At 40.5% G+C, this 23,411-nt stretch overlaps 1 protein-coding gene across 2 annotated transcripts in view; it reads left to right on the forward strand.

Moving 5' to 3' along the window:
- BANP (BTG3 associated nuclear protein) overlaps positions 1 to 23,411 on the forward strand; it is a 375,637-nt gene that overhangs the window by 188,847 nt on the left and 163,379 nt on the right. For both annotated transcript variants that reach the window (XM_063437623.1, XM_063437624.1), the window contains exon 8: positions 4,834 to 5,001. In XM_063437623.1, the coding sequence (XP_063293693.1) occupies positions 4,834 to 5,001 (168 nt within the window). The remainder of the gene's footprint in view (positions 1 to 4,833; positions 5,002 to 23,411) is intronic.

Below are 23,411 nucleotides of genomic sequence, written 5' to 3' on the forward strand. Positions count from 1 at the left end.
CCTCTTCTCCAAAAAATAAACGTTTGGCAGCTGAGCTTATTGGCTGACGTTATATCTTGATTAGATGAGAACTCAGTATTTGTTTTGTTTGCAAAGATTGGATATAGACTGGTGACTGAAATTTCACCCATCGTGCTCATCGACTGTGTTAAACCAAGATGCAGAAAGCCTGTTTCTTATAGTACAAATTTGAAAATCAACTCCCATTTATTTATTTTATGATTTTATCTCCGAAACGTCAAGATAATTGTGTCCCATTAAAAGGAATTATAACCGAAAAATATGTGGTGTGTAAAATTAAATCTTTGATCCAGTATTCTTTTCTAAATTGTACAATTAATGGCTGAAACGTGTAGCCCAAATCCTGTGATGTTATTGTCTGTAGTGTTTTTTCGTGATACTTGTTATTGTTGTTTGGGAGAGTCCTAATGGTGAGCTTTTTAAAAAAAACGTTGGGAAATTGAAACTTTTGATATTTTTTTTTTTTTTTTAATTCTTTATTTTTCTTGTGCACAAAGATTGACAAGCAGCCTTGGTTCGCCACAACAGCGGTGTCAAGGTTGGAGTAATTTCAATTTGCATTACATGTTGAGACATAGATTAATCAGGCACATTTACAATTTTTAGTTGCTACCAATCAGCAGATACATCCTAAAATTAGTGAAATATATAAGAAACTTCTTTGCTTAACTGTAGAGTAAGTACTGGATTATCGGAGATCTGGCTAATGTTTTGGTCCATTGCAAGAGTGCAGTGGGAAGAACAACAAAAGGAGTAAACCTCACATAGTAACAGAGCGAGCCATATGTCAGGTGTTCAACATTTACATTTGCATTACAATGTATGGCATTAGTTAGACTGGCACGTTTTTCGTTCTTTAGTAAAGATTAACTGTGTAGTTGACAGTGAATGTAGTTGTCTAGGTCCCAGCATCTGTCAGATTTGTCGGGGGGCATCGGTGGGTGCCTGTGTGGTAGGTAGTGGCAGACCTATCGCTTCCAGAAATGCGGTTGTGTCAGCATGCGTGCGGAGCGTGTGTGTAACTCCGTTGCTCGTTGCCATGAGGGAGCCTGCCGGACCCCAGCGATACTGCACCCCTGAGGTGAGTAGTGACCGTTCCCAGCGATCTTCGTTGCCTTGGAGAGGTCTTGAAAAAAGGTGAGCTGAGAGTCCTCAAACTGTAGGGGTGTCTTTCCGCGGTCGGCAGCCATGATGTGGGCTTTGTCGGTGTCAGATATGCAGCGGATTATGACATCCCGCGCTGTGGTGGCAGTACCTGAGCCTGGGATACGGAATAACCCTTCTAGGATGAGTCTTTTGGTCACCGCGGGTGGCATTATAGTGGCTAGCAGCCTCCGGGTGTAATGCGGTAGTTCCTCCGCTGTTATTTCGGCTGGGATGCCCCTGATCTTGACATTATTGCGGCGTTGTTGGTCCTCCAAGTTAGCCACCCGCTGTGAGAGGTTGCACTGCTGGGTATGTAGCTGCTGTATCGAGCCGTTGAAGTTGGACACTGCGGTTCGAGTGTCTTGAATATCACCCTCAGCGGCCTTAATGCGGTCTGCGTTGGCCTGTATTCCCTTCTGCAGTAGTGCTCTGTCCACCGCCATCATTTGGTGCAGATCAGCCAGGAGTATCTTAAGATCCCCTTTGGTCGTCGGGGCTGAGCTATCGGTGGTGTGAAGGCTCGTTGGTTGGTTTGGAGGTGGCGTGTCCCGTGGGGCACTCTGTGGTATTTCAGGCTGTGGGTTCTCCGCCTGCGGAGTTTTAGGTGCCGCAGGCCGTTGGAGCATGGCCCCGATGTCCCTGTCGGGTTTTTGTGATCTGCGTCCCATGTTTTGTTTTTTTGGTTGTGGGGTTGACAGTTGAGACTCTGGTTCCCCTACGTCTTGTGCCTCCAGAAAGCTGTCTAGGAACGTTTCTAGGCCTCGGGTTTGTGGAGCGTGGTAGGCCCCAGCTTTGCGTTTTGGCTTTGTTTGCCTTGGGGTGAACGTGAAAGGCATCGGTGGATGCAGCTTGTCGCCCGGCTTGCAGTGCAGCGATTTATTTTGCGCTTTGACGGGTTTTTCTTGCGATTATCAGGCGTAATTCACATGGTAAGCGAGGAGCGATCAGGAATGGCGACTGCTCGGCTCAAGCGCTGGCTCCGCCCCCCAAACTTTTGATATTTTTTTCGTCGATTACAATGCAAAAAAAAAAAAAACAGGGGGGGGAGGAGGGGTGTCATCAATTTACCAGCAAAAGTGAATCTAAAATCAAGTTACCCATGAGGACTTAATTGTGTAAACCATGCTGCCATTTTAATTAGTATTCACATTTTAACAACACTGCAAATCACACAAGTGGGAATTGTTGGGAATTTAAAGAGAATTTCCTAATTTTAGCTAAAATACCCAAACTGTAAACATTAGTTTTTTTCCAGTTTGACTTTTTTTTTTTACCCAAATTTGATTTGAGCTAGACTGGGAGGACCCAACTTCTACTCATCCCTTCAGCTTTCAATAAGTGAAGATTTAAAACTGCGCTATCTGCATCTCCTGGAAAACGAAATTCCAAATGAACGTTTTTAATTCATACCAGGTTACATCAAACACACAGAAAATGTGTTCGGCTAATTTAAAACGCCAAGAAAGATGCATTTCATTAGACATCTGTTCTGTGCTTTATCAACATTTTTTAAACATCTCAAAAGCATTTATTAATAATCTAGACATTGCGTTTGCTAGTTTCCCTATCAGTAAAACCAATGTATAATTCAGGCTGTTTGACCAAACATTTTATGGCATTATTCCAGCAGACTTCCAGATATGCAGTTTAGTTTAGTGTTTGCATATATAACATCAGGCAGCCCCTTATACAAACAATCTAAGATTCAATATATTTGATCTTTGTAGAGGCTGTGTGTAGGACTTATTTAATCCAGTGCAGCTTGTGTGCCACTAGACTCCTCTGTCTATATCTTTTTCAAGCTATTTTCTACACCAGAGGTTAGGCAACCTTTGGCACTCCAGTTGTGGACTACATCTTCCATAATGCTCTTACATTGATAATGCTGGGAAAGCATCGGGGTACATGTAGTACACAACATCTGGCGTGCCAAAGGTTGCTTACCTCTGCTCTACACGATCATTCAATACAGCTTTCCAGATATATGAACCATATTCACAGCTTTAAGAAGACTCCTTGACCATTTCTAGCATCCACTTGAGTTTTATTCTTGCTGTTTGGGTGCACCTTTTGCTTCAATTAGACTGTATAACATCTAGATTACTGTTCCAGAATCTTACTTTTCCTGACCTATTTTAGTCTGTAATTCCATAAATACGTTTTGTCTGCTTTTTGAACCCTTCATTCTAGGTGGTTCTACTACACAAACTAGTCTGTCACTAAAAATGAAGAGTCAGCCTTTTAGGGAAAGTGAGTGGTGTGGTAATGAACTCCATTCCTACACAGGGGAACCTTCTTGCAACCTCCCCATCTTCACTATACTGGAGGGTCCACTTTTTAAACCAGCTGTGCCCATCTTGTCACCTAGTAGCTAGTGCCACGTGGTACAATAATCACTTTTCCTCAATGCCATTGCATGGAAAAACACCCAGGATGATATAGGTATCTATGATCTAGAGCCCATGTCTTATGGTTAAAAGTGAAAACACAAAAAGAAATGCAAGTCATTTACTGGTTTCTGGTCTCCTTTGAAGAAGGCTTCAGATGAGCCCAGTCCTTTGAAACCACTGTCGGGGCTTGCTTTCAGCCACTGACCTACTGCATGCCATAAATTCTAGTAATGTTTTATTGTGTGAATTTATTGGGTAATTGATGATTTTATAGAATAAGGTACTGATCGTGAAATGCTACTACCATTAAAGTAATCAAACCAGCGCAGTGCCTGAAAAGCATTTCCACTGAGCGTCGAAACTGATGGAACTTGATCTCATGAGATTTCATGGAGTGACAATATTAATAACGGCTGATAAATCCAGAACTTTTGTGTTCTAAGAGAGGACTTGCCAAGTCCCTTGCTATTAGAGAATTAAAAGGAAATGATATCCATAGTTAAGTGGACCATATATATTATTAGTAATAATTATTATTGAAGGCTGATGTCCTATAAATTCTCATTGTGTCTCAGGTATTTTGCACAAGCCATTCACAGGCAGCTGATGAAACTGCAGCTTTGGCAATCTACATCACCATTCAGACATGCCCTACTTGGCATCTTTTTCCAGGCCAAGCCTGATGGGAGTTGTCCTGGCCAGAGCTATAACCTCTCAGCTTTGATGTAGTTTTTAAACCATAGTGGTGTTTATGGGGATCTGAAAATTTTAGCAAAGCAACTGTTTATGGTTCTTGTAGTATGTGATGGACAATTGCAATCAAAATACTTATACGAGTTTATTGGAAAGTACTCAAAATTCTACTCAACTGAATTGCTCTCGCTGTCCACATATTTTGTAATATGTCTGCCTTTTTATGTCCTTGGCTAGTTTCTTTGCAGATTTTTACCATGGCATCCCAAGATCTTTTAATGTGTGAACTCTCCAAAGCTTATAAAAATGTATGGTTGTGATTTCTAAATATGCTTGTGTTTAGAAATCTCTTTAGCACCTTGCAGGATCAGACACTTGTCAGAAACCATATTTAATGCAGTACTGAGTTCAGTGTATCTACATTTCTATTGGTAGTGCTTTTTAATGTCTTTAAAGGTCTAGTAGTTCCTTTTCGCAATCCAAGTTTCCAACCATGTTTGTTCCACTATCTCAAAACTGTTCAGATTTATTGAAAAACCTGTGATGCATGATTTTTATATATTCTATTTATCTATCTATCCAGGTCACCTGTTCCACAAGTTTAGAATATCAGAGTCTGATTGGTATAGAATAAAACAGAGTATTGATTCCAAATGTCGGACAGCTTGGCGGAGAAAACAGCGAGGACAAAGTTTGGCTGTAAAAAGCTTTTCTCGAAGAACACCCTCCTCATCTTCATTCAGCCCATCAGGTAATCAATCCGATCTTTACCTAGGGCCCCTAATAGAACAGTATTAACAGGCCGCTTGTATGCTTTATCCGTGTGCTCTCTTACCTGTTCCTCTCAATAGGACTTCTTTAGCTTTGTAAATATAAAAAAACATGTGGAATGGTATTTAGATGGTCCGAATTGTAGCTCAAAGCTCTAATCTAATGGGAGTGCTGCACCAAACTACCTTGTGCATGGTCAGTGGGGGCAAATGTCTCCTGGGATGGTCTGGTGTGAGTGAAGCCATTTTCTTTCCTGGACCTGCAGTATGGCTTCTCACCACTGAGGGCATGTAATAACTTGCTCTTTATTCAAAGGCAGTGTATGTATGGTGTCTAGGTTGTGATTTGTTTTACACAAAGAGAAGGTAATTGTGCACCTTATGTAGTCCTGGAATCCCGGCTTCTGCGAGGCTTACATGGGGCACTGCTGGCTTCTGCCTGTGTTTAGAAAAAAAAAAGAAAACTGCTTTATGGAAGAGCTGCTCATCTTATATTAAAAGCAGCATTTTGGATTGTAGCCTGGATAAAGGGGGAAGCAGAATTTATTCCCCTGTACTGGTCTTTTGGCCGCTTGTTAAGAGTAACCACTGTATCTTCTAAGAGGAAGGCCAAAATCTGATTTCAATGGAAAAAAATCTATTCTCCAAATGTGACTCAACTCCAATAACCTCAAATGAAAAGAAAATACATTAAATATTATAATTATAACCATCTTCTCTTTCGTAGTGGTATCTTAAATGAGAGAAAATCTTCTGAAATAAGTATAATCGAAGCACTTACTTAGACAGGAAGAAGGTAGCAGCACTGGTAAAAGGGGTTCCCAATTTGTGGTGTAAGTGGTGCTTCTGTGCCCAGTCTACTCCCTGGAGGTCCTGTGAATGTTTTATTGCAGACAAATTTAGTATGACAGAAAACTAAAATTGTGGCCACGGGGTCTCTATAAGTACAGGATGTGTGATGGAGGAATACTTTGGTGTTCAGCAAGATTTGACATATTTTATAACGGCTGTATATCACTTACTAAGGTAGCCCCTTCCATGGCACGTTTTAAATCGACTTCCTAGATTGTAAGCTCTGTGTGTTTGTACCCTACTTGTTTACGATGAATCTCATCAGCTGCTTTACACTGATTGTCATTGTTGAAGTATTATTGTTATTTAAAGAAGTTGTCTGGGTGCAGTGTCCCTGTCCTCTTAACCAGGCAATGTAAAACTTTGAGCTTTTTGAGAAAGGACACCACAAGTGACTGTCAGTATGGCCACCACTAATGGTGCTTCCCCTGCACTCGTGATGCAGAAGCCCAATAGAAATTGAAGTTATGTGAGGCAGAGAGGTGAGCAGTGCTGAGGGAGGCACTGGAAAAAGGTAATTAAATCTACTTTTTTTCCCTAATTTTTATGGAAACGGAGAACTAGTGTTCCTTTAAGTTTGACACAGCAAGCTGGAGAACTGATTTCCAAGTATCTGTAGCCATTGACTGGTTAGGAGCGGTTCGATATTCTTGTGATGTGGTTTCCTGGCTAAGCAGCAGTTAATAGTGAGTCGTGCAGCTCTGAGTTCCCATCAACCCAAAAAACTGTCTCTTGCTCTTAGGTACTATACCAAGTGCAGGAATGATAATTTGCTTGTGGAGCAAATACCCTATTGCTTTATCGTTTTACTGGAAATTGGATACTCTAGTTTTTTTTTTTGTTTTTTTAGGATATCTAAAGAGACATCTCACCGCTTTTAATATTATTATATACCATCACATTAAAGGAACACTTCTAGCACCAAAACAACTACAGCTGTCTACAGTGGTTATGGAGGTAGGCATGCTGTGACACCTGCCCAGAGTAATTTGCCAAACTTTCCTGGGTTTTCTGGAGGCATGCGATTTTGCGGTCTCTTTTACAGGGGAAACTTGATTTCTTTAGTGAACTAAGCAGATGTGTTACAGGTACACACACATTTGCTGAAAGTGCTCAGCTGACATACTCAACCAATAAGCACAATCCTGCCCAGCCCAGTAGAGCTAACTGGATTCTCCTGCAAAGAGAGTCTGGCAGTAGGGTTGCGGCCGCAGGTGCCTAGCAGAACCCAGGTAAATTGTCAAACAAATTACTCTAGGAGGATGACGGAGCCCTCTTGATACCATAACCACTACATTGAGCTACAGTGGTTATGGTGCTTAGAGTGTTCCTTTATAAATGTTTTTATCAAATATTAAACTTTTTTTGGGGGGGGGGGGGGAAGATTACCTTTCTGTCCTCCCCATTCCTTCTCTCTGACAGCCTTCTGTTGCTGTTCAAGATCTCCTGACTGAAAATGCTGCAGGCAAAAGTTTGCAAAATATTGAGAATCGAGTCAGAAAGGGACTGGAAAAGGTAGGCGCAAGGGACTTCATAAAAAAACATTCAGTATACATGAGTTAAAAGCCAAAGCAATGAGATTGTATATAAAATAAAGATATTAAATAAATTTGATGACCGTTCTTTCACGCACGGTCCCGCCGCAACTCAGACATGATGTACGAGGTCTGATTTTTTTATGGACAGTTTTTGGATAGCTAATCTTCCTTGCAAGTTGAAAATCATATTTTACCGCTCCCTGAGGCCATTTGTAGCATCTTCCACTTGCTTCCTACAGTCAGAACACCCATAACATTCAGCAAAGCAGACGTTGGGCAGCTACCTCACCGCCGTTCCACAGAATGCCTGCTATGTGCTCCCACTGAGATTTGCACAAGAATGCATGTCATTTTTGCACAGGATCGTAGATTTTCTTTCTATGTACCTGGCTCCCTGTCCATTCAGATGCTTAACTCCGCCAAAAAATAATTTGCTGTACAACTGATTGACTTTCCATCTGCTTAATTTTGAAGATGCAAAGCCTGAAAAAACGATTGCTGTAATGAGCAAAATAGTCTATTCGTCTTCATCCAAGCTGTGTATTAATCTATTCACCTCCCTGTTTCTGTCTGAGCTCACAGATTGCTTAAACTAAAAAGAATATTGTGAACATTAAGGATGGCCAAATGTTTTCACCCCCCCCCCCCCCCCACTGCTGTCTCTGAACTTTAACTAAGGTTTGCAGGACATCATGGAAGTTGAATATCTCATTTAATTGGCCGCCTCTTTCTACCTTTTTGCAGGGATCGATCTCTGCTGGCAAGAATGAATAGTTTTTAAAGTAAAAGATTTTCTAGTTTAAAAAACCTCCATAATTTCTCAAGAGGCACAGTGAACCAATGTTCAGCCATGTTCTGTCACAAAAAATAAATAAATTAAACATTCACGCTTTCAAGTACAACTAAATACTAGCTGTGAGTGACAGGTTTATTTTAACACCATTGTACATGTTGCTGTCTAGAGAGTTCAATATGGCATAAAAAAACAATGTTTTAATTGGCCAATATGAATGCAGTCAGAGCTTTTTTGATTGATATGTTGTTTTGAGCCTCAAGTAGAGTTATGTCCAGATATTGCCAAGGCGTTATATTTTCCAAGGAACCTTTGCGCTTGTTGGTTTCTATTTGTGGTTAATCTTTTACATACACTCTCAGTCTTTGATCTTTCTTTGGATGATGTAAACTTATCTGATTTTGATGGAGAGAAAAAATATGACATGTTTTAGCAACAATTTAATTTTCTTAAAAAAAAGGAAAAGCAAAAAACTACACACACAAAACCAAACCCTCTTTAAACCACTGTATGTGAGTGACATATCACAATGACAATAAGTAGTGTATTCTACCTGCTTCATTATTAGTCTGTGAAGGGAAAGAATAGTTATGTATTTTTTAACCCTTTCTTTTAATGCCTAGTGTTCTGGTGTGGCAGGTTTTGTAGTGAGACAAAACGCCCCATGAATCGATCACGTCACTACTTTAATAATCAACTCCCCCTTTTATATTCTTCATTCTCCTTGGTCTCCCAACAGCCTCCAGATATTTTTCTCTCCATGTCCTCACTAATTGTATTTCTCAGGTACTTTATTCTCCTATTTATATTTTTATTATAGTAAGTAGTTAAGTAATACAAGCATCGATGACACTCTCATCAACTGCTACATTTCTTTTTGTCACAGTTAGGGATCGACCGATATTGATTTTTTAGAGCCGATACCGATACCGATATTCTGTGAACTTTCAGGCCGATAGCCGATATAATTTGCCGATATTCTGTACATTTACCATTTTGGAAAATAAAAAACTATTTCTAAAGATAAATGCACAAAATATACATGCCATGTGTAGTGGATGCAGTGTGTTTAGACAGGGGAGCTGTGTATGTGTGTGTAGTGGATGCATTGTTAGTGCAGTGTGTGTGTAGTGGATGCAGTGTGTGTTTGTGTAGTGTGAGTGGTGTGGATGCAGTGTGTGTTTGTGTAGTGGATGCAGTGTGTAATTGTCTAGTGTGTATATAATGAAAGCAGTGTTTGTGTAGTGTGTGGGTAGTGTGCGTAAAGTGAATGCTGTATATACTAAATGCAAAGTGTGTGTGTTTGTGTAGTGTGTGTATAGTGAATGTAGTGTGTGTGTGTTTGTATAGTGTGTGTATAGTGTGTGTGTATATAATGCAGAGTGTGTGTGTGTGTAGTGTGCATTATATACACACTACACAAACACACTGCACAAACACACTGAATTATATAAACACACTGCACAAACACACTGAATTATATAAACACACTGCACAAACACACTGTGTATAGAATGCAGTGTGTTTGTGTAATGTTTATATAATGCAGTGTTTGTGTAATGTTTATATAATGCAGTGTTTGTGTAGTGTTTATATAATGCGGTGTGTTTGTATAGTGTGTGTATATAATGCAGTGTGTTTCTATAGTGTGTGTATATAATGCAGTGTGTTTGTATAGTGTGTGTGTATATAATGCAGTGTGTATATAATGCAGTATGTGTTTGTAGTGTGTGTATATAATGCAGTGTGTGTATATATAATGCAGTGTGTGTGTGTATATAATGCAGTGTGTGTGTGTATATAATGCAGTGTGTGTGTGTGTGTATATAATGCAGTGTGTGTGTGTGTGTATATAATGCAGTGTGTGTGTGTGTGTATATAATGCAGTGTGTGTGTGTGTGTATATATAATGCAGTGTGTGTGTGTATATAATGCAGTGTGTGTGTGTATATAATGCAGTGTGTGTGTATATAATACAGTGTGTGTGTGTGTGTATAATGAAGTGTGTGTTTGTATAGTGTGTGTGTATATAATACAGTGTGTTTGTGTAGTGTGCATTATATACACACACACACTGCATTATATACACACACACACACACAAACACACTATACAAACACACAGTATTATATACACACACACACACTATACAAACACACACACACTATACAAACACACTGCATTATATACACACACTATACAAACACACTGAATTATATACACAGTGTGTTTGTGTAGTGTATGTGTATAATAATAGTGTATGTGTGAGGGGGCATTTTTTATTAAAAAATGTTTTTTTATTTTTATATTAAATTATTATTATTTTTTTATATATATTTAATTATTATTATTATTTTTTGTTGTCCCCCCTCCCTGCTTGTTGCCTTGCCAGGGAGGGGGGATATGTTAATCCCTGGTGGTCCAGTGGCATTGGCTTAGCTGGGGGGGGGGGGGGGGGGGAGCGGAGGGGGGGTGGGCAGCAAGCGTTTACTCACCTCCCAGCAGCTCCTCCAGCTCCCCAGTGTAAATCTCGCGAGACCCGCGGCCAGCTCTGACGGCCGCGGGTCTCGCGAGATTTACACTGGGGAGCTGGAGGAGCTGCTGGGAGGTGAGTAAACGCTTGCTGCCCGCTCTCCCCAGGACCGCCGGGCTTGTAATGAGCTTGGCGGTCCTGGGAGGTATTATCAGCAATATCGGTATCCCTATTGGCCGATACCGATATTGCTGAAAATACCGAATATCGGCCGATTATATCGGTAAAACCGATAATCGGTCGATCCCTAGTCACAGTATCACAAAAATAAACATTTGGGCATGACATGTGCGAGAAACCCCGGTCAGAAAAACTCAAGGCAGACCAAATAGCAGACTGTGAAGTATAAAGTCGAATATAGTTTGCATATGCTGTTCATTTTGCTAGATAGAGGGGTATGTGCTGTGGGAGAAGAGCCATATAGAGAGGGATAATCCTATACTACTGGGCAAACTTGCAAAATACATGTTGCAACATGTCAAACAAGAATTGAGGAAAACCAAAATTATACCTAACAAAAGAAACCACCAAAATATAAAGCAGTAGCTGAAGGCAGCATATAGTGGTCTCACATCCCGTCCACAGGTGAAAGAAGTAGAGGGCTTCTGTGATGGATTTGGCCAGGTAAAATGGCTGTAATTTATCGACATCCCAGTTTTTTTGCGGTAGGGTGCTTGCATGTCACTGGAGACATGGCTGTCAGAGAGAGTCCCAATGCATTGGCAAACGCAGTAGCGCCTAAAATACTAGTAAAATGAAGTGGTTTTCCATCATGTGTAACGCTGAGCTTGCACCCTGGATCCCAGAGATAAGTGGTTTTGTAATCACATTAGAGTTGTGTAGTAAACTGCAGTGAGGGAGGAGGGAACATGGCCTTCAAAGAAATGGTTTAGCGACGTTCTGTCAGCAGTCATTATCGCTTGGCTGTCTGCCTCTGTGGGAAAATGAAAGAGAAGGTTCACTGGGACATAGGCTGGCTCTATGGAGGACGTGTCTACTCCAAAGTTGGAGCCTGCAGCTAAATTCTTGGCCTTGGCAGGGAATAGTAAGGAGGCCCAAAGCTTCCTGAGCACGTGAAGTATCAGGTGAATTTTAAGATTCTGTGAATCCTGAGACATGTCCTCCATAGTTGCCAGTTTCAAATCCAATAATTACTGAACTTGTTTAAGGCCTTCACTGTTGGCAGCCATTGGTTTTTGGCCCCCATAGCCTCCACATCTTCTTCATTCACCTGTACAAAGCACACCAGCATGGTCATATTCTCTTGGATCATGGAGAAATCCGTGGCAAATTGCAACTTTATTCTCGAGAGAAGAGCTTTGATACCGGCTTTGCTCGCTGGAAGGAGACTATTGGGCTTTTGCCGGTTGCGAGAAATCATAGTGCTCATCAATGGCACTGTCTTCCGAAGAAGCCGGGCATGAGTCCCTGACGGATTCAATCTTGGGCGCACAATGCCTTAGAGTCTGGCAGAGGCCTAGAATAGCCCTTTACAGACTTCGATTGTCACCCATGTTCTCCACAAGGAGCAAAGTGAGTGGAAACATGCAAAGTGAGGTAAGAAATCATGTTTGCTCCTGTTTACTGCAGGCTCTGATCCTCATTTCTTAGATACTTTCCTGTGCCTTCTCATTTAACTTTTGATGAGGTGCATACAACTTGACAGGATCAGGACATAGAACCTAAACAGACTGAATTGTCATGGCCATCTTGATGCTGATGCCAATGTGATTCGCCATGATTTACTGCCCCTGGGAAGTGCAAAATTCTGGAAAGTGCTGCTCTCATCTAGGAGTTAACTGTCTGAGAATAAGCCTTTGCCAATAGTTTTTATTTAACTTTAAGATCCAGTGTTGTTCAGCGCAGATTTTGGAAGGCATCAGGGCTAGTTGCTCTTAGATACAGCCTGGAACTGTCTATTCCCAGATGCAAACCTTGTGTCAGCCGCAGAAAATCTCCAACAAATCCTTTTAAGTAGATTAAGTATCTAATGGAAAATATGCATTGTTTGTTCAGCAAGAACTTTAAAAAAGAGAGAGAGAAACTCTGACAACAGACTATGCAAAACGTGCTCAGTCTTATTTAATTATGAACACAGGTCTCTAAAGTGTCACCTGAAGTCAGGCCATTCTTAGTGACAATCCGTGGGACTGAGTGCATACAATTAATCTTGTGAATAAATTCTTTAGCACTGAGGGTGAACTAATACAACCAATTCACAAGCTAGCGTATATTTAAAAAAAAAAAAAAAAAATTGTGAACAGACTTTTATGTGCAGGTATCTCATTTAGAAATACACTGATGTTTTATTTCTTCTTCACTGTCTCCAGACTTTAAAAAACTAGGTATTAAAAACATAGGCCAACTTTATACCAGAATGAAAAGAAGGCAGCGTCGCTGTTAGTAATCTCCTCTCTGCAGAATATCCTTTTAACTGGAAGGATGTGTAAGGCATTGTGCTCTCTGAAGCAGTGCTTGGATGTCCGAAGCAGCATCAGATGTGGATGGTTTTTTGTGTGTATTCTGCTCTGCCAATATTATCAGCTGCAGCCAGGCTGTAAATTCTAACGCAGCTGATGGGCAGATAATTTTGGCAGATGGAGTCCCAACAACCTCTCCAGATCCAGGGTTGGATATCCCTGTTGTAATGATTCCTTCATTCCTCCAAGCAGCCACCATATGGGAAGTGGATTCCTCTTTTTGGATGGACCAAGTTTATCACATGGATTTGTTTATATACACCCCCTCATATTTTTGTAAATATTTTATTATATCTTTTCATGTGACAACACTGAAGAAATTACCCTCTGCTACAATGTAAAGTAGTAAGTGTACAGCCCGTATAACAGTGTAAAGTTGCTGTCCCTTCAAAATAACTCAACACACAGCCATTAATGTCTAAACCTTTGGAAACAAAAGTGAGTACAATAAGTGGAAATGTCCAAATTGGGCCCAATTGGCCATTTCCCTCCCCAGTGTCATGTGACTTGTTAGTGTTACAAGGTCTCAGGTGGGAATGGGGAGCATGGCAAAGAACTCTCTCTGAGGATCTAAAAAAAAAGAATTGTTGCTCTACATCGATGACCTAGGCCAGGGGTAGGCAACCTACGGCACTAGTGCCATGCACGGCACTCAAGGCTGCTAGAGCCAAACAGGCTCTGGCCTATCAGGCGTCTCAGTGAAACTTCAGATACCTGCTAATACAAAAAGGTGGTGAAAGACAATCCTCAATTTATGCATTGCAGCACATAGAGGAAGTGATCTCAGATCACTTCCTCCCAGCACTTGTGAATGGTAATCCACACTGTAGTAGAGCAGCCTGCAACTGCTGTTTCAGCTCCTGTCCTCGACCTGTACCTGGCCAGCCTGGTCCCCACTGGAACCAAGGGAAGCCACACACACTGCTAAATATACACAGAAATGCACAATAAAACCCTCCCCTCATACAAATAATACGAACAGCCCACAAACATTATTATTATTATTATTGCAATTTATATAGCGCCAACAGATTCCGTAGCGCTTTACAATATTAAGAAGGGGATTTAACTATAAATAGGACAATTACAAATAAACTTACAAGAACAATAGGTTGAAGAGGACCCTGCTCGATCGAGCTTACATTCTATAGGAGGTGGGGTGTAAAACACATTAGGACAGGAATTTGCAATCAAATAAGGTGGACTGCCCTTTAGGAGAGGGCAAGAGACAGGTATGTGAGGTATTGGTTAGTCTTGGAGGCCATAAGCTTTCCTAAAGAGATGGGTTTTAAGGCACTTCTTAAAAGATGCAAGACTAGGGGAGAGTCTGATGGCGGTAGGCAGGCTATTCCATAGGAAGGGCGAGAAGTCCTGCAAGCGCGAGTTGGCCGTACGAGTGCGGACAACGGACAGGAGGTGGTCACGGGCAGAGCGGAGAGACCGAGAAGGGACATACCTATGGATCTGTGAGGAGATATAAGAGGGGCTAGAGTTGTTCAGTGCTTTATAGGTGTGAGTAAGTACCTTGAATTGACTCCTATAGCATACAGGAAGCCAATGTAAGGACTGGCTGAGGGGTGAGGTGTGAGAGAAACGACTAGAGAGGAAAATCAGTCTAGCAGCAGCGTTCATTACGGACTGTAGGGGTGCAGTACGGCTTTTGGGAAGACCAATCAGGAGAGGGTTACAGTAATCCATGCGGGAAATTACTAGAGCATGGACAAGCTCCTTGGTAGTATCTGGTGCAAGAAAGGGGCGGATGCGGGCTATGTTTTCAAACATACTCACAATCCGCAGAAACGTAACCTGCTAACAATCCACATACATGCACACAACCCCACATGCAGTCTCTCACATGCAATACCCCAAACAGCCCCCACACATACACACACTACCAAAGACACAACTTGACATATACATCCACACACACACAATTCCACATGCAGCCCCCATACACAGCCCACATTCATATGTATCATACACGATACCACCTTCCGCCTGTCAGTGCTCAGACGATACGCTGCACACTGCATCAAATTGGTCTGCATGACTGTCTTTCCTGAAGGAAGCCTCTTCTAAAGATGATGCACAAGAAAGCCCGCAAACAGTTTTCTGAAGACAAGCAGTCTAAGGACATGGATTACTGGAACCATGTCCTGTGGTCCAATGAGACCAAGATAAACTTATTTGGTTCAAATGGTGTCAAGCGTGTGTGTCGGCAACCAGGTGAGGAGTACAAAGACAAGTGTGTCTTGCCTACAGTTAAGCATGGAGGTGGGAGTGTCCTGGTCTGGGCCTGCATGAGTGCTGCCGGGACAAGGAAGCTATAGTTCATTGAGGGAACCATGAATGCCAACATGTTCTTTGACATACTGACGCAGAGCATGATTCCCTCCCTTCGGAGACTGGGTCGCAGGGCAGTATTCCAACATGATAACGACTGGAAGGTGGGGGAGCGCAAGGTCTCTAACATCCACCAGCTCCGTGATGTCGTCGTGGAGGAGTGGAAGAAGACTCCAGTGGAAACCTGTGAAGCTCTGGTGAACTCCATGCCCATGAGGGTTAAGGCAGTGCTGGAAAATAATGGTGGCCACACAAAATATTGACACTTTGTGCCTAATTTGGACATTTCCACTTAGCAGTGTACTCACTTTTGTTGCCAACGGTTTAGACATTAATGGCAGTGTGTTGAGTTATTTTTAGGGGATAGCAAATTTACACTGTTATACCGGCTGTACACTTACTACTTTACATTGTAGCAGAGGGTTATTTCTTCAGTGTTGTCACATGAAAAGATATAGTAAAATATTTACAAAAATGTGAAGGGTGTACTCACTTGTGAGATGCTGTGTGTGTATATATATATGTATATAGGAGGACATTTAGGGTAAAAAATAAAAGCTAGTTTTTTTTAGCAAGATAGTTGCTGAATGTTTAGATGCTTGTAATACAGTCAGCAAATAAACATTACAAATTAAGGATTGTTAATATAAAATGGGACGGGGGCACTAATGCAATTTATTATGCGATAGTCGTCAAAGCAAGAATGCATTTTTAAATGTAAATTCTTCTTTAAACTAATAACTTTTTTGAATAAACATTTTGTTTAACCCTTTAAGTCCGCCGGGCGTATATTTACGTCCTTTTAAAAGCGGCTCTAAACGCCGCAGGACGTAAATATATGCCCGCCGTTTTTTTTTTACTTACCCGGCGAGCCCCCCCGCGGCAGATCTTCCTCCTCCGGTGCCTCCCGGTCATGTGAGAGTGAGGTCCTTGCGAGGACCCCACAATCACATGGCCGGTATAGCTGGCTCAGGCATTGCCAGCAGGGGGACCAACTGTACACATATACACACATACACATACACCGTCTAGGTGTATTTTTATATTAATATATATATAATTATATATATATATATATATATTAATATCAAATTACACGTAGACTGATACTGATTAAATATATATATAATTATTGTTATATATATATATTTATAAATAATATTAAAAAAAATATGTAAATACGTAAAAAAATTAAATAAAAAAAATAATTAAAAATAAAATATTAAAAAATATATAGATGTGTTTTATTTCGTTCTAACTGTATTGTGATATTAATATATATATATTTATATAAAAATACACGTAGAACGAAATAATATATATATCTATATACATAAATATATACGTATATATCACTATATATATACCTATATATAAATAAAAATATAAAAAATATATATATGTATACGTATATATATACACATATGTATATATATACATATATTAATTCTACACATATATTTATGTAATAATTTTACATAATTAGGTATCCTAATTAATTACAATTAGCGGGACCTGCCTGACAACCCATACCGAAAGTATAAGGAATTTAATTTGCTAGCACTATATTTAACCCTATAACTTTCCAAGACACCATAAAACCTGTACATGGGGGGTACTGTTTTACTCGGGAGACTTCGCTGAACACAAATATTAGTGTTTCAAAACAGTAAAATGTATTACAACGATGATATCGCCAGTAAAAGTGACGTTTTTTGCATTTTTCACGCACAAACAGCACTTACACGGACGATATTACTGCTGCAATACTTTTTACTGTTTTGAAACACAAATATTTGTGTTCAGCGAAGTCTCCCGAGTACAACAGTACCCCTCATGTACAGGTTTTATGGTGTTTTCAAAAATTACAGCGTCAAATATAAGGCTTGTGTTTCATTTTTTTCACATTAAAATTCGCCAGATTGCTTACGTTGCCTTTATGACCCTATGGTAGCCCAAGAATGAAAATTACCCCTATGATGGCATACTATTTGCAATAGTAGACAACCCAAGGTATTGCAAATGGGGTATGTCCAGTCTTTTTTAGTAGCCACTTAGTCAAACACTGGCCAAAATTGGCGTTTTTTGCATTTTTCACACACAAACAAATACTAACGCTAACTTTGGCCAGTGTTTGTGACCAAATGGCTACTAAAAAAGACTGGACATACCCCATTTGCAATACCTTGGGTCCAGGGGCGTACCTAGAGCATTTGGCACCCGGGGCGGACCCTGAGTGTGGCACCCCCCCCCATAATAAAAATGTAAGAAAACACCCACATTTTTTTTCAATGTTTTCAATAATATTTATTGCACACATTTGTAAACTGCTTGTAAAATGTGTAAAATGCGCCAGTTTTGTAGAAGGGGGAAGACCAGTGCTTTTGTAGAAAGGGGCTGGTGAGAACCTTCTAGAAAACTCCTGCCCTGCCCCTTTCTACAAAGCCCCTTGTCTCGCCCTTCATATAAAAACCCTGCACCCCGATCACATAAATGCCATACACTCCCTACACATAAAAACCCTGCACCCCGATCACATAAATTTCATTCACTCCCTACACATAAAAACCCTGCACCCCGATCACATAAATTTCATTCACTCCCTACACATAAAAACCCTGCACACCGATCACATAAATTTCATTCACTCCCTACACATAAAAACCCTGCACCCCGATCACATAAATTTCATTCACTCCCTACACATAAAAACCCTGCACCCCGATCACATAAATTTCATTCACTCCCTACACATAAAAATCCTGCACACCCCCCTTATAAAAACCCTGCACACCCCCTTAACAAAAAAACAAAAATCTGCAGTGCACATCCTCCCTTAATAAATAGAATACTGCAACCCCCTTAATAAAAAAACCCTGCACCCCCATTATTTAAACCTCCCCTTTAATTCTTTAATCCACAGCCCCCTTTAATTAATCCACACCCCCTTAATTAATCCACCCCCCCTTAATTAATCCACACACCCCTTAATACACCCCCCTTAATTAATACACCCCCCTTAATTAATCCACACACCCTTAATTAATACACCCCCCTCAATTAATACACACACCCCTTGATTAATCCTCACTGCCCCTTAATTAATACACCCCCTTAATTAATACATCCCCTTAATTAATACACCCCATTAATTAATACACCCCTTTAATTAATCCTCACTCCCCTTAATTAATACACCCCCTTAATTAATCCTCACTTTCCCTTAATTAATACACCCCCCTTAATTAATCCTCACTCCCCCTTAATTAATACACCCCCTTAATTAATCCACACCCCCCTTAATTAATCCTCACACCCCCCTTAATTAATCCACACCCCCTTAATACACCCCCTTAATTAATACTCACCCCCATTAATTAATACACCCCCCTTAATTAATACTCACTCCCCCCTTAATTAATCCACACCCCCCTTAATTAATACACCCCCTTAATTAATCCTTACACCCCCCTTAATTAATCCACACCCCCTTAATTAATACTCACCCCCATTAATTAATCCACCCCCATTAATTAATCCTCACTCCCCCCTTAATTAATACAGCCCCCTTAATTAATCCACACCCCCCTTAATTAATCCCCTTAATTAATCCTCACACCCCCCTTAATTAATCCACACCCCCTTAATACACCCCCTTAATTAATACTCACCCCCATTAATTAATACACCCCCTTAATTAATTAATACACCCCCTTAATTAATGCACACCCCCCTTAATTAATACACCCCCCTTAATACAGCCCCCTTAATTAATCCACACCCCCCTTAATTAATCCTCACACCCCCTTAATTAATCCACACCCCCATTAATTAATACATCCCCATTAATTAATCCTCACTCCCCCCTTAATTAATACAGCCCCTTAATTAATCCACACCCCCCTTAATTAATCCTCACACCCCCCTTAATTAATCCACACCCCCTTAATACACCCCCTTAATTAATACTCACCCCCATTAATTAATACACCCCCCTTAATTAATTAATACACCCCCTTAATTAATACACCCCCCTTAATACAGCCCCCTTAATTAATCCACACACCCCTTAATTAATCCACACCCCCTTAACTAATACTCACCCCCATTAATTAATACACCCCCCCTTAATTAATTAATACACCCCCTTAATTAATACTCACCCCCATTAATTAATACACCCCCCTTAATTAATTAATACACCCCCTTAATTAATACACCCCCCCTTAATACAGCCCCCTTAATTAATCCACACACCCCTTAATTAATCCACACCCCCTTAACTAATACTCACCCCCATTAATTAATACACCCCCCCTTAATGAATTAATACAGCCCCCTTAATTAATCCACACCCCCCTTAATTAATCCTCACACCCCCTTAATTAATCCACACCCCTATTAATTAATACATCCCCATTAATTAATCCTCACTCCCCCCTTAATTAATACAGCCCCTTAATTAATCCACACCCCCCTTAATTAATCCTCACACCCCCCTTAATTAATCCACACCCCCTTAATACACCCCCTTAATTAATACTCACCCCCATTAATTAATACACCCCCCTTAATTAATTAATACACCCCCTTAATTAATACACCCCCCTTAATACAGCCCCCTTAATTAATCCACACACCCCTTAATTAATCCACACCCCCTTAACTAATACTCACCCCCATTAATTAATACACCCCCCCTTAATTAATTAATACACCCCCTTAATCAATACTCACCCCCATTAATTAATACACCCCCCTTAATGAATTAATACACCCCCTTAATTAATACACCCCCCCTTAATACAGCCCCCTTAATTAATCCACACACCCCTTAATTAATCCACACCCCCTTAACTAATACTCACCCCCATTAATTAATACACCCCCCCTTAATGAATTAATACACCCCCCTTAATTAATCCTCACCCCTTTAATTAAACCTCCCTCCCCTTCTTTAATTAATCCATTATCCACCCCCCCTTTAATAAATTTAGCCCCATCACATAAAATGACTACTTACATTTTGATGATGCCTTGACCGCCTGAATATCCGTGAAGGCGGGCTGACGGCGCTGCGCACGACGTCATCATGTCGCGCGATGTCGCAGCCCGCAACACTCCTCCCCCTTCTCCTTGAATTAAGTCCCGCCGGGCGCAAAGGTGCTGCGGCTGTGCGCAGCCGCCCCAGCGTAATGATGGGGGGTGACATATGACACTGGACGTCATGGCACCCCCCTAGTCAGTGGCACCCGGGGCGGGCTGCCCCCCCTTAGTACGCCACTGCTTGGGTCGTCTACTATTGCAAATGGTATGCCATTATGGGTGTAAATTTATTTCCTGGGCTACTATACAGTCTCAAAGGCAACGTAACCAATCTGGCGAATTTCAATTTCAAATGTAACTCGCTATATTTGACCCTGTAACTTCCCAAAACACCATAAAACCTGTACATAGGGGGTACTGTTTTACACGTGAGACTTTGCTGAATACAAATATGTGTATTTTATTGCAGTAAAAGCAAACAGTATTATGACATTGACAGTTAAAATGTCATTTAGAACTAAAAAAATAAAAAAAAATCTTATTTTCTCCCATGTTTTTCATATTAAATTATGTTTCATAGCTAAATATTTGATATTAAATGAAAGCCCTGTTTCCCCTGAATAAAATGATATATAATAAGGGGGGGTGCATTTAATATGAAAGAGGTGAATTACGGTTTGACAGACATATAGCGCAAATGCCAGGTTTTGTTTACATTTTGTTTCGTTCACAACTTGTACATTTGGCTGCGGTGTTAAGGGGTTAAAGGAAATAATGGGTATTGTTAAAAAAAAACAAAAAAAAAACCTACTACTATGTATTTGAGTGTTTTGGTGTTTTTACTCTTTCTTTCTTTCTGGAATCATGTGCTCTATAATGAAAACAATGATGATGGGTTGACCAGACTTATCCCGTTTTTAAACTAGAAAAACAAATCACCAGACGTTAAGATCGTCCAAACCACAATGAAGCCGTAGGGTCATAGATCACTGTGTACAGGAGGGGCTGCGATTTACTGAATGATCGAGCCCTCGATATCCTGTCATTGCTAGATTTTAATTTTCTAATCTGTGTTATAAAAACATGGAACAAATTATTATAAAATAAAATCCGACCTGTAGCTCTTTTAATATATATATATATATATATATATATATTTTGAAAACTTAAAAAAAAATAAAAAAATTTTTTATTTATTTAATTGAATTTCACAGTGGCAGATCCAGTCAGGTCTGAAACCAATTCTAGCTGATTATTGCAAATATATTTTTATTCGTAACACTCTAAGACCCTTCAAATCCATTTAGTAGTACAGATTTTGGTCTGCAAAAGAATGTTTTAAACTCTGAATCTTGAAGTAATTAATTGAACCCTTATGCAATCCCTTGGAAAGGCATGCTATGCTGCTATATGCTCCTTCTTGTGGAGTGGCATCGCAGTACAGATTTATTTATTTTTTAAAACATAGTTTGGTTGTGCAGAGTGGAAGGTAACATATAATACTCATTCAAATGTTAGGTAATACAGTAACTCGGGTTGAGAAGTATGGCAACTAGAATTTTTTTTTTTAATTCCTTTTTTCAAAGTATAAGACACAACATTGAAGCATAATGAAAAGCAAGGAAAGTACAAGTAATATAGGTAAGGGTTGCACCCAACAGCAATTAGAAATAATTGGGCCACATTTAAAGGCAGCAGAGGTGGTATTGTAAGAATAACCTCCTGCTGGAGAGGTGCTCCCTGTCTTCAGTTCATGATAGGCCTACACCCACCAGAGACATAGCATATTCCCACAATGCTGGGTTAAGCCTCGCGGTTCGTGAACCAAGATCTGGCAAGGTCTCCGAATGCACCCAAACACCCAACCTCAATATCGAAGAACTGTCATTGGAAACCTTCCCCCGATTCCCCTGCAGCGGGAGTTGTAGCGATTTCTATTAGTTATTCAACATTTATGGCAACCTACATTGTTTTTGGGCAAGCCAAGCTGGCATTATTACTCTGGGTGATTGTAGAGGCCTCTGGTCCACTGCCAGGCCCCTTTGTCTGTCAGAATCCACCGCTTAATTAGGAACATAATGGCATGAACGCTTAGGTAGGTTAGCGGTCAGTAATGCAAGGGGTGCTGCATTTTGCTGGATAGTTTTGCCTAAAATGCTTCAAATATTTTGACGAGCTTCTCCATACGGAAGGGCTGTAGGCCATGAGAACTCAGTAGGCACATGGTATCCACCATTTTTAGGTGGTTATTGCACTCAGCTGGACTCAAGTATGATAAACGCCAAGATCACCCTCACCAGCAAGGGGGAGTGTGGAATAGGGCTCAACCACTGAGACTCTATTTCCAGGCAGATTAAAAGCAGAGAGATCGTCCGCTTTCCTTTACACCGACTCCACCAGGAGGACCAAAGATAGACAGCAGAACCCTTTTTCTTTTCCTTTTTGGATTAAATGTAAAATACACTTTAATAATGTGAAAACAAAACAGATAAATCTGCTGTTATTTAGAGGTTACCTTCCAGTGATTCTTTTTGTCTGCTCAGCGTGTTGCTGGGAAATAAAGCATAAAGGGGAATTAGGTGATTTTTCTGCTTAGTTTACACTCTGTGTTACACAGCAAGAAATGATTACGGAGGAGGGTAAATCGAAATATACATTTTATTACAAACAGTAGCGATGAGACGCTTATTGGCGTGCTTGAAGTTTGGCTTGATGCCTGTCTTGCTCATCCATTGTCTTATCTTTATTATATTTGTTAAAGGTTAGTTTTGTGTTAGCATTGTTCGCTAGTCACTGGGGATTTTAT

The sequence above is a fragment of the Pelobates fuscus genome, chromosome 12 (genome assembly GCF_036172605.1).
Source record: "Pelobates fuscus isolate aPelFus1 chromosome 12, aPelFus1.pri, whole genome shotgun sequence".
Taxonomy (NCBI): domain Eukaryota; kingdom Metazoa; phylum Chordata; class Amphibia; order Anura; family Pelobatidae; genus Pelobates; species Pelobates fuscus.